At 43.1% G+C, this 15,660-nt stretch overlaps 1 protein-coding gene across 4 annotated transcripts in view; it reads right to left on the bottom strand.

Moving 5' to 3' along the window:
* eml5 (EMAP like 5) overlaps nt 1-15,459 on the bottom strand; it is a 62,395-nt gene extending 46,936 nt beyond the window's left edge. For all 4 annotated transcript variants that reach the window (XM_079528436.1, XM_079528434.1, XM_079528435.1 and 1 more), the window contains exons 1-2: nt 15,180-15,459; nt 3,373-3,532 (exon numbers count right to left, since the gene is read on the bottom strand). In XM_079528436.1, the coding sequence (XP_079384562.1) occupies nt 3,373-3,532; nt 15,180-15,376 (357 nt within the window). In that variant the 5' untranslated portion in view covers nt 15,377-15,459. The remainder of the gene's footprint in view (nt 1-3,372; nt 3,533-15,179) is intronic.
* Between the last annotated feature and the right edge of the window lie 201 nt (nt 15,460-15,660).

Here is a 15,660-nt window from a genome sequence, read left to right as displayed (position 1 = left end):
GAATTTCTGACTATACTGTATATCAACATAGGGACACAAGGAGGAGAAAAAGCTTAACCACAATTTCCCTTCTTTTTCTCCTCTAATGGCCACAATGGTTTGCTTCATAGGCTAATAATGGCTATGGAACAGAACAGTTGTCCAGCCCCTGGCGCTCAAAGTGAGCACATTAAAGTGCTTTTTGTTGGGTGAGGGAGTGAGTAGGCAGCAGTGCAGTGAAGAACAGAAGAGAGGAGTCCTTATGGATATGCATCTGTACTCTGAAGCGTTGCTTTGTTGTTGTAGTGGGTGTCCTCTTTGATTTGCTGTTGAATCAATGTTGGGGTAAACAGAGGAGAACCCCTCTAGAGTTTGATAAGCCTGTATTTCAATGATGATAAACAGAGGAGAACCCCTCTAGAGTTTGATAAGCCTGTATTTCAATGATGAGTTGACTGAAGGGCCACTGCATGATGAAACGCAAGGAAACCGTGACAGTCAAGTAAAAGAACGAGTGCTTTTAGGGGTAATTCAGACTGCAATTATAAAGTGCAAGTATAAACCAGGCTTAAAACAGTATTGTATCACCGCAAATATTTGGTCTGAACTAGGCTTTATATGTAAATTAAGTCCAGTGTTGACATGAAAAATAATCTCCTTTTTAGAAGATCTGTGCAAACACCTCCTCCTCATAGGGGGGACAGAGGCGAGTCGGAATGGTGGTGTGTTGGAATAGCGGGCTTCGTAATGCCAGCGTGTAGGATACAACTATACTTGACTCTACTCGACTGTTACTTGCTTGCTTACTTTGTTTTACACTGCACATACTGTAGGAATGTAGGTCACCATAGCGATGTCCAACCCTCTGCGGATGAGTGCTGAGCAATGCTAAAGTTAAAGCTAATGCCAAAGCAAATGCGGCCTGAGAACGATATCTAGCTCACCTATACAGTCCCGTAAAACTGTTTCCTATAACATTTAGGTGAGAAATACGTCGTGCTCCATAATTTCTTCATTTACATTTATGGCTTGTTAGAAGTTTGTAGAACAGTATTCCGGAGCTTCTATACAGTTATAGGGCAGTCCGTGGTGATGAAATGATGCTAGTGACTATTCTCTGAACAAACTAGTCTGCAGTGGATTTTGTTAGGCCTGTCACCTCAGCTGGTAACCGCTACATTTGCCTAATTGAAAACTAAAAAGGCAAGTAGATGTTGAATCGAGTGGGCCTGGCCGCTACCATCCAGTGGAAAAGTGACTATAGTGAGTATATGGTACTCCTGGTCACGTTGCAACCCAGCAGCATGCCCTGAGACCTGCAAAATAGATGTCTCAAATATCATCATACTCCTCGACATCGCTTTAATAGACGGAGACCAAACAAGGGATTCCACAAGCCAGTTCTCAATTCATCCCTGACTTTCTTAGAGAGGAGAGACAGGGTGTAAACACAGAGATGCTAAACGAGAGGCGAGTGAGCCTCCGCTGACTTTATACACTGTCACATCCTATCTAAATCCCCTGCTCTCTGACCGACCAAGGAAATGCACAGGGTCATTCCCCCTGTCTCCCACTGCTATATACATTAGCTGTGGAGGTACTCGTTGCCAAAAGCTCCTCTGGGAGAAAGATGAGGGTCACGCACAGATATAAACCCAGTGCTGCATCCGTGGAATACTGATGTTTGAGACATGAATATTCCAGGGGGCATGGTGGCACAGTCGGTAGTGCTGTCGCCTCACAGCTAGAAGAAGGTCCTGGGTTCGATTCCTGCTGGGGACGCTGTGGGCACTGGGGGCGTATTCTCTCCTCCATTGTCATCAGTGCTCATACCCTGGGTGGGGTTGGCAAAAGGGCCTTTCTGTGTGGTGTTTGCATGTTCTCCCCGTGTCTCCTATATGTACCCTCACAAAAAACATGCAGTAATCCTGGTCTCTAAACTGCCTCCCCCTGGCCAGCTGGGACGCTTGATGGAGGGGAAACTGGTTGGAATAACGTGCTCCTTCCATGCGCTTGGACTCCTCATGCATTGAAGGAAGCATGCTTTCCCCAGGTTGGATTATTGACACTGGGCGAAAACATGGGTTACAAAATCGTGGGATAAAAAATAATTTTAAAAAGAGACATGAATATTCCAAGCAAATATCAGGTAGAGAAACTGTTTACATAACATGAGCCATATACTGTATGACTGAGTCAGCCATCGACTTGACAGGAAAGGTCCAAGTAATGAAGTGCCCCACAATAAACAGTCACACAGGTACACTCCGATCCTGTACTGACCGAGAGCAGTCTATTAATGTACTTCAAAGTCAAACTGCACACACATACAATTTGACTCATGAACTGTACAATGAGGACAGATACGTGAAGGATAACGTCTGTGCTCAAGTGTGTCATTCCCTTGAGGGGGATTAACATAACTCTATTCGATGGTGAAAACAATCTCGGAATTTCAAATGTCTTTGTTTCTAATCTACCCAGGCTCACCGGCTCTGGCTGCCACTGCCTTGACACAGCTAGGTGCTGTCCAACTCTGTGAGACAATAGATGACAGACATTGCAGCTGACTCTTTCAAAGTTGAATCTCTGAAGCGGGGTAATGCCTGTGTGCAGCTGTCTGGCTAATACTGCTGGAATAATCACAGATGCCTCATTTGGAAATTCAGCCCAGCAGGCTCCAAGCTCCAATCACCAGCAATAGCGACTGAGTGGAGCTAATGGTAACTGCTGCAGTAATTGCTCAGCTGTGCATTATTACTGAAAATATGTTAACCACTTAAACCCTATACACAGAATAGTGAACATAGCCAATCTACAAGGTCCCAGCACATCACAATTTCACGTACAGTTGGGTGCCACCGATATTGTCCCTTATCATTTGACCCATTTAGGCCTGACCTCAAAACTTTTAAAAATCCTTCTAAATCCTGAAAAAATCCTTCTAAATTTTCACGATTTTTCAAAAATAGCAGACCTACAAGCTCGTAGCGCGCCACTCGGTGGTGCGCTATGAGCTTGTAGATCTGCTATTTTTCAATAGCTAAATTATAACATGTTTAAAACACCAAAAGGGGTTCCCGCCCAAAATGGGTTAACTGTCCTTTTGCGCAGATCACGCAAACCTCAGCAAAAAGAAAAGGACAATATCGATGGCCTCCAACTGTAGATCTGCTATGTTTGTAATTATTTTGTGCCTATGACATTCCCAAAATAGGGCGTTAGGTTGAAAGTAGTCTTAAGTTGTGCACATGTATCCTCTATAAAGCAGATACTATTCCTTTGTCATGAACAAAATCAAAGAAAAGTAAACGCCTCTATAAGAATTACATGAACACGGAGGTATTGTCAATGTTATGCTACACAGAAATGCTTGGTTTAGTCGTCACCTACCTGTCCCTCGAGGTCGAATGCCAGGCAGGCGATACCGTGTGTGTGCATGTCCTTGAGGATGGACACGGTCTGCACCGTGTAGGAGTCCCATACGCAGATATAAGGTTCCTTGCCCACCTGTCCAGTGGCCACCAGCACACGCTCCGGATGCAGTGCTAAACTGAACAGAGAGAGAAAGACAGACGCTATTAATTTAGCTGTAAAATCCCCCAAAAAAAGGATACCAGTTTGAAAGCGTACCTCTTTGTGTGCGTGTGTGTGTGTGTGTGTGTGCGCGCGCGTGCGTGTGTGCGCGTGTGTGCATGTGTGCGTGCGTGCGTTCATGTGTGTGTGCGCAGCTGCGCATGTGTTCATGTGTGCGTGCGTGTGTGCGTGCATGCGTGCAAACTCTAATGCATGTGCACGTGTGTGTATGGATGGGGTGATACATGTTATGTTCTTGACAACATAACTATGAATAAAAGGGGCAGCTTTATCCCTCGGAGGTGACATGGTTCAGTTAACCTATTCATGCTCAGATAGATTCACGTCTCTGCTTCCTCTATGCCTGCTGGCCACTGAAGAGGAGGGCTTTACGTACAGGCCACAGACGTTGTTTTTGAATCCGTCAAACTGTTTTTGCCTGTGCTTTGCCCCTGTCACCTACCCAAATTGCACATTGACCTTTATTATACTTTTAAACCTATGTACTTAAAGTTTCTTTATTTTTATTTTTTCTTAAATTAATTCCTTCCATCCTTTTTACAGCTTATGTAAAGCACTTACAGTTACAATTGCACTTGTCTTGCCTTACATTACAATACCTGGGCTTGCCTAGCATCACCAGGCATACGATTATTACATAATGCCTCATCCCAGTCCATCTGTACAACTCACCCCCAAACCATACACATCCCTACAGTACAGTACAATGGTTCCCACACTGAGCAACAGCCCGCCGTACAAAGCCTTCCGCCCCCTCCCCCAACCCCAGCAGCTGCCCGTCACGTTCCCGGCAGGGCTGGGTGAATCACTGGGCAATTCTCTTCTACTCGTGCCTCGTCCTGGCCTATATATTATATTTCATGCTGCGACGGACCTCCTTCCATTATAATCAGGCCACCCTTTATGCCAACTGCACTCTGGAATGTTTAATCCTGACGTGTTTTCAGACAGCAGGCCAGCGTAGAGTTTTTGCGGGCCACTATAGCACGCTGACTCAGATCAGCTCACGAAGACCTGGCATTCACCCACATATGAATCTCACACTCTCTACACAGCAGAAATCATTGAACTCTTCCACTTCCAATCGCTCAAATACTTTTGTGCGACTTCATACTCCTTCACACATTTCTTACACTTCCCCTTTCTCTCTCCTGTGTCTTTCTCACTTCCAGGTTAGCGCCATAAAAAAGCCATATTCCCGGCGCCAGGCGTTTATTCCTCTCGCTCTCTAAAAATGGCAAACTCATGCTCCGTCGTACATCGGCATCACACATCAAAACCAGCTCATGTCCAAGTTCACACGCTGTGAGCTTGTAGATCGACTATTTTCGGTGCGTGTCTGCGGGAAGTATAAATCAGCCTTAGTGGTCACACCTGCCTCAAAAGTGCCAGTGTGTCATCCTCACCATTCTACTTTGAACAGATTATTCAAATTGCTATAACTTGATGATGAGAGCTGCAGGGTAATAACCTTGATAAGAGGGTGTGCGTCTTCTTGGCTCTTACAGGAGAGGTTGACTCTGTATCTCCAGTATTTTACAGGAGAGGTTGACTCTGTATCTCCAGTATCTCCCCTAGCCCTACACCCTTTTGTTTTTCCTCTCCCCTCCCCTTTCTGCGCTGAACACTCCAATCCAACCTGGCAACATTCCTCTTCTCCCTTATATGAATTATATAATCAAAGCAAAGCAGCCAAATATAGTATTCAGAGGAAGAGAATCTGATTATAGGACTCTTTTAAATAGCCAGCCAGGCGGTTAATCCACAAAGCTAAATGCATTTTTATTAGTTCCATCATCTGATCAATGCAACAATTATGCAAGATTGATTGATATCACCAACACTTTATGCTTGTCTTACTGCAAGCATAATGAGGTGAACAAATAAACCCACCCAAGTATAATATTCCAGCCTTTAAGTTGTTAAGACTGCATTTTGGTTCTTCATAAAAAGAGACAGAGCATTAGATGTTAAACAGCTCATGACTTTCTACACAATTCAACAGTCATATTGGTTCATGATGATTATCCAAGTATTGGATGGAATTGCATAGGGCCTATCCTATCCTATGCCTTTTGTACCTGAGATAAGAAATGTGCAGTCTGTGCCTTTTGGTCTGCTAAAATGAGATGCATCTTTCAATAACATTTCAATTTGTTCCAGCAACTGGTAAATACAAGTTCACAAATCTCCTGTTTGATGTAGGCTACAGATGTTTGGCTACACATTATACTCATTTGCTCTGGATACAGATCTAATGTTTGCTTCTGCCAATTTATTTAAACTACCCGTTTATACCAACAACAAACGTAACAAAATAGTACACAGTACTGTAAGAAGTGAAGATGAGCCACCAAAATAAGAAAACATTATCAACCAGAAAAAAGAACAACCCAACTCAACCTGGGACCGGACCCAGTGAAGCCGGTGAAGTCACGGACATTTTTAGCAGGCCTGCTAAAAATGTTGAACATTAATGACAGTTCATCAAATGTTCCCAGGGTGGGTGGGGTTCTGGGGGAGGGGAAATTACTTTGGACACGTGGAAAACTCAGTTAAACAGTAAACACGCTATTAAACATGTGGAGTGACGCATTACCTGGGTTACATCATCTTCTGTTTTGACATGAAATAATAATCCCGTACCGTGTAGTGTATTGTTTCATTAACGCGAGCGTGACAAAATAGGCTATAGCTTGTTACGCTGCTGCAGCTGCTCGCTTAACACACGTGAACGGTAAAGATACCAAGGACTCGACAGTGATGTCATTGTCGGAAACTCAGGATTTTACCTTCTACTGAGTAGAAGGCAGACTCTGGTCCAATATAATATATGACCAGATTTCACTGAGAGCCTGCCATCGTGCAACCTCCAGCTATTCACCAGAGGAGAAAAAGTGAATTTATTTTATCCAAAATTAGTTAGCACAGGCAGACTCTTCAGTTCACATACTAGAGCATGTCTGAAATAAATATCAGAGCTGAAATTGACGTTTAAACATGTAGCTAGGTGTAATGTTAGAGTCCACAGAAGTGAACCTTTCAAGCCTGTATTCTCAACTCTCTGTTTTTTGCAAGACATTACTCTATAAGCCACATCTCCAAAACTGGAGGGTCAAACTGAACAACCAATGTCAATTTGAAGCTATGATTCCCATTTCCCTGCTTTCATATGTGACGTGAAAAAAAGAAAAGAAAATCGAATGGCAGCCCCTCAGTCAAATTTGGCCACATATGTATTTCTTCAAGAAACCCCAAATCGTCAGATGATATATTATAATTTTGTTAAAACATATTGCACAACTCGCAAACTCTTTCCGATCAAAGCCAGACAATATCAATATCCAAATTGCACGTCTTGCCTCCAGGGACTTTGTGGTACTTATGGTTTGGTATTGTCCAGAAGTTATATTTGCACTCTAATCTCTGGCAAAAAGACAAAAAAACAGACTATATGACTGCACGTATTTTATTGTTGTGTTGTGCAAGACCATGTTGTACTGTTGTACACCAATCACGAGGGGCAATTTAAATGTTATTATATGCACAGTAGAATGACATAGTAATGAATCAAGGCTTTCTATTCTATTTTATATTTTGGAACTGCATCGCTTCATGTCCATCAGTGGTCATGGAACACTATACCAGGCTCCCCTTTGGTTCTATTGTTAAATCATGATTCTTTATTGAAATGTAGCATACTCTCCAAAAAAGGCTGTCAGTGTCTGACCTACTGTAACAACAGCCAAATAAATGATTGTTCAATGCTGGGAGGACACGCATTGTCTGCAGAGACACCAGTGGTAATTCACTTTTCTGGATGTTCATGATATGGAATGACAAATATGTAAACATACCTTAGTTGATGCTGTTAAAAGCAGAAAGCACTACTGTAAATAAATACAAATGTATTGTTGTAGTCAAGTCCTGTGGGATGGGGAGGGAATGCGTTTATCATTGTTCTGTGAAATGTGCTCCTCTCTGTATACTAAAATAAAACTCGCTGAGTGTCCCTGGAGAATAAACCCTATTGATTTCCATGACCCCTCTAGCGCAAATCACACAGCATGTATCTTTTTACATTTTATTATGGTACCTTATTTTATCTCACTTTAAAGCTTTTGCTGTTGCTTACAATGTGCTAATGCTTAAGTGAATATGAATATACAATACCCCGCCCCAATTCTGGCATTAATAACCTTACATTGTCCTATTCTTTCATTTTTAGTGCCACTTAGTGAGAGTGCAGGGCTATAATGATGGCAATATCAGTGGATTCAAAGCGCTTTGGTCCGGTTGGGTGTAGCTGGAAGGGCTTTGAGAGTTTATATTAACTGTAAACACTGTCTAAGTCAAGATGATAAAGATATGTGGCCAGAGCCAGTCTGATTTGAACCAGGCACACTTTGTCTGATCTTAATGTAAAAATCACACTTGTGTGAAGTGCGGGCCCTCTTATCATCATACGTAACGTCATCATACACCATCTCATTCTGGCCAATCACACTTTGCGTCCTCACTTTTGTCTTCAATGTTTGTGTTTACACACTTTTGTCTTCGAGGTTTGTGTTTACACAGACCATCAGAGCTGGATTTCTGAGGGGCTAGCACCCCTCAAATATAGATGAGTATTAAGATGATATTATAGATCTAAGCCAGGGTCGATTCACATTCTCCAACACACAGCAGTTATCTTTTTAGTTATATTGCCTACGCTACGGCAGATTATAAAGAGGTAGTGGATTAGGACATTTCTAAAGGTATGTACACTACTATAGACTATCTCTACACTAGGCTTCACATCATCGTCATTTTAATCCAGCTGCTAATAATTCTAAAGCAAGTGTGCACAACTAAAAATAGAATAGCCATAATGAAATTCATCTTTTTAAGGTTAATTTCTGCTTCATTTTGTATAGCCACTCCATCCATGATGTCACAATCCATGAGCCAATTGAAGTAGGCTGATGTGTAGTTGCATGACTGAAGATATAGTCATAATTATAGACCATTTTCACAGGCAGATTTGTGTGTGTGTGTGTGTGTGTGTGTGTGTGTGTGTGTGTGTGTGCTGCAGAGTGTCTTGGCAGCTGAAAGTGTAGGATTACATAAAGAAGGGGACAAACCTGTCAATTTACCAATGTCTTACAGAGCCCTTCTTATATAATGGTTAGGGTAGAGAGTCACATCACGTCGATGCGATTCTGCTGATTGAGACATACCTACTGCTGGTAACTGTGCTAAAGGACTGAAGGTCCATCAAGTGATTAAAATCATTGCTCAATCAATATTCAATGGGTTTTATCACGCGCTTAACTGTAGTTGGCAAACAGTGATATAATAACAGCAGCATATCATATAACAGCCTAATACACTTAAAGATTCAAGATCTTTAGTGTTACATCTTATATACACGAATGTTGAGAGCTCAGTTATTATATTATATTATTTACAGCAAAGAGACTAGATGAAAAAAATCACACTCATATGAAGTGAGGGTCGCTCTTATCAATATCATCATACATGATCTACATCAGCCAATCAAATCAATGCTACAAACACAAACACATGCTCAAACACACCTACACACAAAGCTGTGCATAGGAGGGGGCCAAGAACTGACAACTGGGGGATTCCATGCAGTCAATGAAGATTTTAAGTATAGTTAAGGTTCAGTCAGGACAACTCAAGAATGGATGGAATATATATTTATTGAATATAAAATAAATTAGCAATGTATTTATTATGGTTTGGCGATGAATTGGATCTGCATTTCAGGTACTCAGTTCAAGCGCATCAGTCCCGAATCCCCCGTACCTAAACAGTAGATCCAAAACAACAGGTGGAGGAGGAGGGGTGGAGGAGGGTGAGCAGCAAAGGTTTAGCATACAGCAGCGCAGCAGAATCAGCAGCAGCAGCAAGCAAGCCGGGGGAGGAGTGCAAGCCTTCCAGTTTAAATAGCCGGTATGAAGATGGAGTGAGTGTGTGACTGGCTGAGTGAATCATGTGAATGAGAGCGTGATGCTGAGGCGGCCCAATTAACGGCCGGCAGCAACTGCACTGAGGTTGAACTTGCTCTGCGCATGTCTGTGACAGGCGCGATGCTCATATAGTAGTAGCTAGTAGTGCACTACTTTCTTCTCGTTGGTATACCCACACCAGAGTTATTCTAAATCACAAGAGAGGGTCAGGAGTCAGGACCCATATGTGGGTCATGCACCAAATTTGGGCCTTTTATCCCATTTCCTACAAAAATAATCACAACATAATTCCAACATTTTTCAAAGTATTTCATAAAATAAAGAATAATTTCCGTAAATAATTTCACTAGTTAGGATATAATTTCTTTTTTGGGTCTTGAGAATTCACTAGTCCATAGTAAAGAGATGGCCCAATGGGAGCTATAGCCCCTCCTACATACAGCTTTTAGTTACCGTCCACAAACTTCGTCTTAAACAAACAAAATTCCCATTGACAATGAATGGAGAATTTTATGTCAGTGTCTGAGCAAATAGGCATAATGTCTATTTTACGTCATGATGATGTACGATAATATGAGCGCCCCTCACTTCACACAGGTGTGATTTTAGAGGGGCGCTAGCCCCTCCTATACAGCTTTTGTCCCCACACGTCTCAATATTTGCCATTGACAATGAAAGGTGAAATTAGGTCAAATGTCTGCCAAATATGACGTAGATTTGTGGCAACACAAACATTAAATGCCATTGACAATGAAGGGAAAATTTACGTCATATGTAGACGAGTAAGTATGCCCCTCACTTCACACTGGTGTGATTTTTTAATTCAAAGGAATTAAAAAGGGAGACACTTTATTCCAACCAGTTCCTTTCCCCTCCATCAGGCACCCGGCTGGCCAGGGAGAGGCAGTTTTAGATTACCAGGATTACTGCATGGTTTTTTGTGAGGGTACTTCTATACCTACCCTAGGGGACACGGGGAGAACATGCAAACTCCACACAGAAAGGCCCTTTTGCCAACCCCACCTAAGGTATGGGCGCTGATGATGGGTGCTTATCTTTGGTCAGTCCAACACCCTACCCCAAACCTTAACCTAACTCCACGCATGTGTCTTAACCGGCCACGTGTATCGGGAGCCACGAGTGAGATATAACCAGCCACGTATGTCGGACTGTTGTATGTCGGACTGTTGTATGTCGGACTGTTGTATGTCGGACTGTTGCATGTCGGACTGCTAGACCAACAACAGACCACGCTGATGACCAATCTAACCCAGGACCTTCTAGCTGTGAGGCGACAGCGCTACTGACTGTGCCACCGTGCCTCCGTAATCGATATTTCTGCACATAAGACGAGCAGGCCGTTTTAATATGAGCCCATCTTTATTTCCTGTGTCTGACTGTCTCATTGATAGTATCATAACAAAGCATGTCATAAATCACCCCAGATTAAGGATTACCCAAGTAATGAATGCAAGTACACACGATTTAGAGATGGACGTAAGTAAGCTTAGCTGTATAATACGCAATGACCATGAAGGAAGGCTGACAAGCAGAAATGAAGGAGGAACCTGGAAATTAGATCTCATGAACAAAATAATAGAAAGGCGAGATACGACTGGGGGCTTGCCTCTATAGGGGTATCATACGGCGCCATGTGTTTCACCTGGGAAGATCCCAGCCTCCCCCACACAGCTGCCACCCCCTACAACACACGTATGTAAAACCTGACACCACACCACCAACATCAACATATCCTACAACTTCCTTCAAGATAGACTCTTTTTTTCTTGGCATGCAAAACTGTTTTGTCCTCAGTGAGTCATATTCAGAATCAGAATGGTCAACAGAGTTAATGTCAAATGGATTGCAGATAATACATTTGTATAAATACTGAATAGTATGATTGAGGTCCCTACATGCATGTCTTGCATACTGTATCAGTGGGAAATGTATTGCCGCCATATGATACTTAGATATGTGGTCTGTACAAACCCCTGAAAGTGTTCAGTGGTAGCCTGAGGTTATTTGAGACCAGACCGGATTGGTCAAAGGTACTGTAAACATATCTGTACATACTGTTGGTGCAAACCAACAAGATACCAAAACAAGAGGTCAACATGGCATCAACAAGGCATCACAGAGATGTGTACCGCAGGGATGCACATGGGATTCTATATAAACGAATCCATGGAGCAGTGCCCTGGCCTGTAGGCCAGGTGTAGCTAATCAGTGTTGCGGTGTACTGCGCTTAATGGTACACCGCAGCTATGGCCGAGCCCACGGCACCCCTCCGTGGATTTGTCTATGCGTACTTAACTGACCTGACCGTACAAACAACGTCAGGCACCACTGTCGAGTTCACCGTTGTTACGAGCGAATGTATATATCCATAAATATCCATGGTAATTGGTAACAGCATGCCCTCCATTCCGCCGTCTTCATTCACTTTCTCACATCGCAACGTTTCATAAGGCATATCCCCAGTTGTCAGCAGGGTTAAGAACTTTAACTAAATCGCTCCCAAGCCAAACTTTTATTCCTCCCTTCTTTTTGAGCGGTGCACACCGCTCCAATGAACCACTGTGTGTGTATGTCCATTTGGAGTACGGAATGTCCGTAGCATGACCTATTGACCCCTGCAGATGATTGGGGTATATAGGTCACTGTTGAGCAGCCGGTCTACGACCTATTGACCCCTGCAGCTGCTTAAGTCAACAACTATGCTCTACTCCAAGGCACCACACACACACACACACACACACACACACACATACACAGACACACACAGACACACACACACACACACACACACACACACACTCTATAACAATAAAAGTGTAGTTGCACCGCTCAGTTCGCACAGGTGCGAATCTAACTCCCCACCAGTGCTCACATTGAAAAAAGTAAAATCCCCCCCCCCACCCTCAGTGATCTGTAGCCCGGGGACAGTGATATAGGAGAGGTGAGGTACTGTGGAGCTCTCTGTAGCCGGGAACAGTCAGTGATCTGTAGCCGGGGGACAGTGACAGGAGGGACGGTGGTCAGTGACAGGAGGTATGGGGGACAGTGACCATGAGTGACTAACATGCGAAAGCGAATTATAGCTCTATAGCTGGACCAGAGCTAGCATGCTATGCTAATACAAAGATCACTGAACTAGGATATCTGAAAGCAATCATTTTGAGACATGACCCAGTGTAACGTGATGAAAAATATCAATGACACCGAAACAACGAGATTAATAATGTGGTTCAATTAATAAAAAAGCAATGCACATTCAAATCAAATCTCACTGCGAATCGTTCACGTTCACCTGTCGAAAAACAAACCACGCTGCGCACTGTACATGCATAGCTGCGTCAGAGGTCACAAAAACACTTCCGGTATAATTAAATTTTTATTGTTATCGCAGACCTATATTATGTACGGTCCAGACACCAACTAATAGGCTATAATGCACGGACACAGGCGCCGGCACGCCGCATCGTACATTGGTTAATTGCAGTGTAATATGTATTTTCTAGTAATGTATGTATGGAATTGCAGTTTGCCAATCCGTGTTATTTCACCGTGTTGGGGAGAGACCGGGTTGGTAATGGACTAAAGACTGACTTAAGACAGCTTGACTGAGTTGAATGAATTGAATTTGAGGGTTTCTTGGTATGTCGTCATGTTTTAATCCATATTTCAATAGTAATCTAGTTCTGGTAATCCCATAAACCAGTTTTGTGCTAGTTACAATTTAGGCATTTAGCAGACACTCTTAGAGTGACTAACAAGTAGCCTACTTAGTAGCAGGATGCTTATCGCATAGCCTGGAGGGATGGTTGTTCCATGATTCTTTTATTTTTTTTAATGACATCTAATCATTGTTTTTTGACCGATTTTAGAAAATAAAGGGAATTGAGGTCATTGGCCTGCTGGCAGCATGCACAAGAATTATGGTGCTGATCAGCCCAGTGTAAGATTAGCTGAGGAAAGTCAGACAGACAGACAGACAGACAGACAGACAGACAGACAGACAGACAGACAGACAGACAGACAGACAGACAGACACATACGCACGCACGCACGCACGCACGCACGCACGCACGCAGGCACGCAGGCACGCACGCACGCACGCACGCACACTCACGCACAAAAGCGTTAACCATGTGAATCAGCATCCCTAATAAGCATCCCTAATATGGGGCAAACATTCTGTGAAAATATCAGATGTACAAACGCACAAAGTTTTACAATGTGACGCGATGTGAGCGAATCTACAATGTAGATTGTCTATTTTCAGCAAAGAATTTTGGTGTACTGTGTAGAGGGGGGAAAAGGAACAGAGGCTTGGAAAAACACCTTTTTTAATGGCCAATGGCTGAAGTTTGAGGATTTTCAGATTTAAATTAAATCATTTAATCCCAAAGTGTATCTGGCATTTGTCCACACTTCACACATTTCTCACTGCAACAAAATACAAAGATGACACATAGGCTAAATGTGGTCCCAAACCTAAGATTTCACAATTATGGTACATGAACAATATCCAGACTAAAGCCTGGTGTGCCAGATGTAGACATATGTCATGCAAAGATTATTTTTCCCAAAGCAGCCAGCTACTAGTCAATTAACTCTCCAACACAGCTTTTGAACTGAGGCAGAGCAAGGTTGGTGTCTCTGTTGACCAATTAATAATGGAGCAGGAGGCCAGCTGACTAATGGCACAGTATATAATCCTAGTCATCTCCAGGCCAACCCACACAATATCAACACAAAGCACTGAGGCATTGGACAGAGATCTTTGTTGTGTGTTGGCAGCATTATGTGGGGCACTTTATGAAGTGTATTATAATCTTGGGAGAATGATGTGTAAGGCCTTTACACAAGAAGTGAATTGGCCCTTGAGTTGTCATGCTACTTGGCTGTGTTTTATTTAAAACTGGACGCTTCAGGGTTACTTTGCGCCTACTCATGATGGGTTTAATCGATGGCTTTCAGGGGATCCCCTTAACGACAATGGTGCATGCATTGCCCTTCAACATTTAAATAGACTTTTGCCAGATCACTGAGCACAAGAGTAGTATTGACAGACTGCCAGAAGGGTTGACTATACTGTTACATGATATAGGGTATTTATCTCAGAAGTTATGGAAGTAGGCTATCAGTAGGCTACTTCAGGAAATCTTGTCAGCTACCATGCACTGCTGATGACAATAATGCTCTCATCACTCTGAAAACTCCACCAAAGAAAAAGTTAACTGCTGTGGAATTTCCAGATGTAGGATATATACAGTAGTCTATGTTCTGCCCTTGAGACAGAACACAGTACATGACTTTACAACCACGTACAGAAATGGCAAATGTTCAGGTTGCTGGTGGATAGCCTTCAGTCTTAGCTTAATTTATAACTCCATCGCGCCAAAAAACCTGATCTGCAAGCTACCAACGCGTTGCGATGGGATGCGTTGTTCGCTTGTAGATTAGTTCTTTTTAGCAAGTAACGCCGAGTCGCCGACATCGTAGGCTACTACGGGAGTATACATGAATTGAGCGTGTCGCTGTCAGTGGTGCTGAAATTACGGGAGTGAACGTGCAGGCTGCGCGTGGTATAGCGGCGGTGTGTTATTACACTACCTGATTATGTCATCGTTGTGTCCCAAGTAAAATTTCTGCTTGTGTTCCCGTGTATTATACACAACTCCCACACCGGCGACAAAATACACAATCTCCTTAGCCGCTGTGTAGTACAGGTTGTTGCGGCACTGGTGTCCCCGGTATCCGTAAACCCACTCGAGTCTCAGGTGGCAATTCGGAGCAGTTCTGTCAGCCATGTCCGCACGTCCGTGTCTCTGCTGTTATAGCCAGTATCTGATAGTGTCATTCACCAAAAAGGATTTATCTTAAGCCTGTGTGTCTCCCATTAGTTCCGTTGGATTTGTCAGTCCAGTAAAAGCGATATTAGGCAGCATCTGAGGGTCATGTACATAATAGTCCTATATTATGATACGAAAGACCCCCTGTCTTTCTTTTTATAAATGGCTAATAGTTAGTCCTTGTCATATTGAGAATCTACGTGTAGCCTACTATACGTCAGCCCCGGGCTTGCAGTCCTTCC

This window comes from Electrona antarctica, assembly GCF_951216825.1.
Source record: "Electrona antarctica genome assembly, chromosome: 18".
Lineage (NCBI taxonomy): Eukaryota > Metazoa > Chordata > Actinopteri > Myctophiformes > Myctophidae > Electrona > Electrona antarctica.
This window is presented reverse-complemented; position numbering and strand designations above follow the sequence as displayed.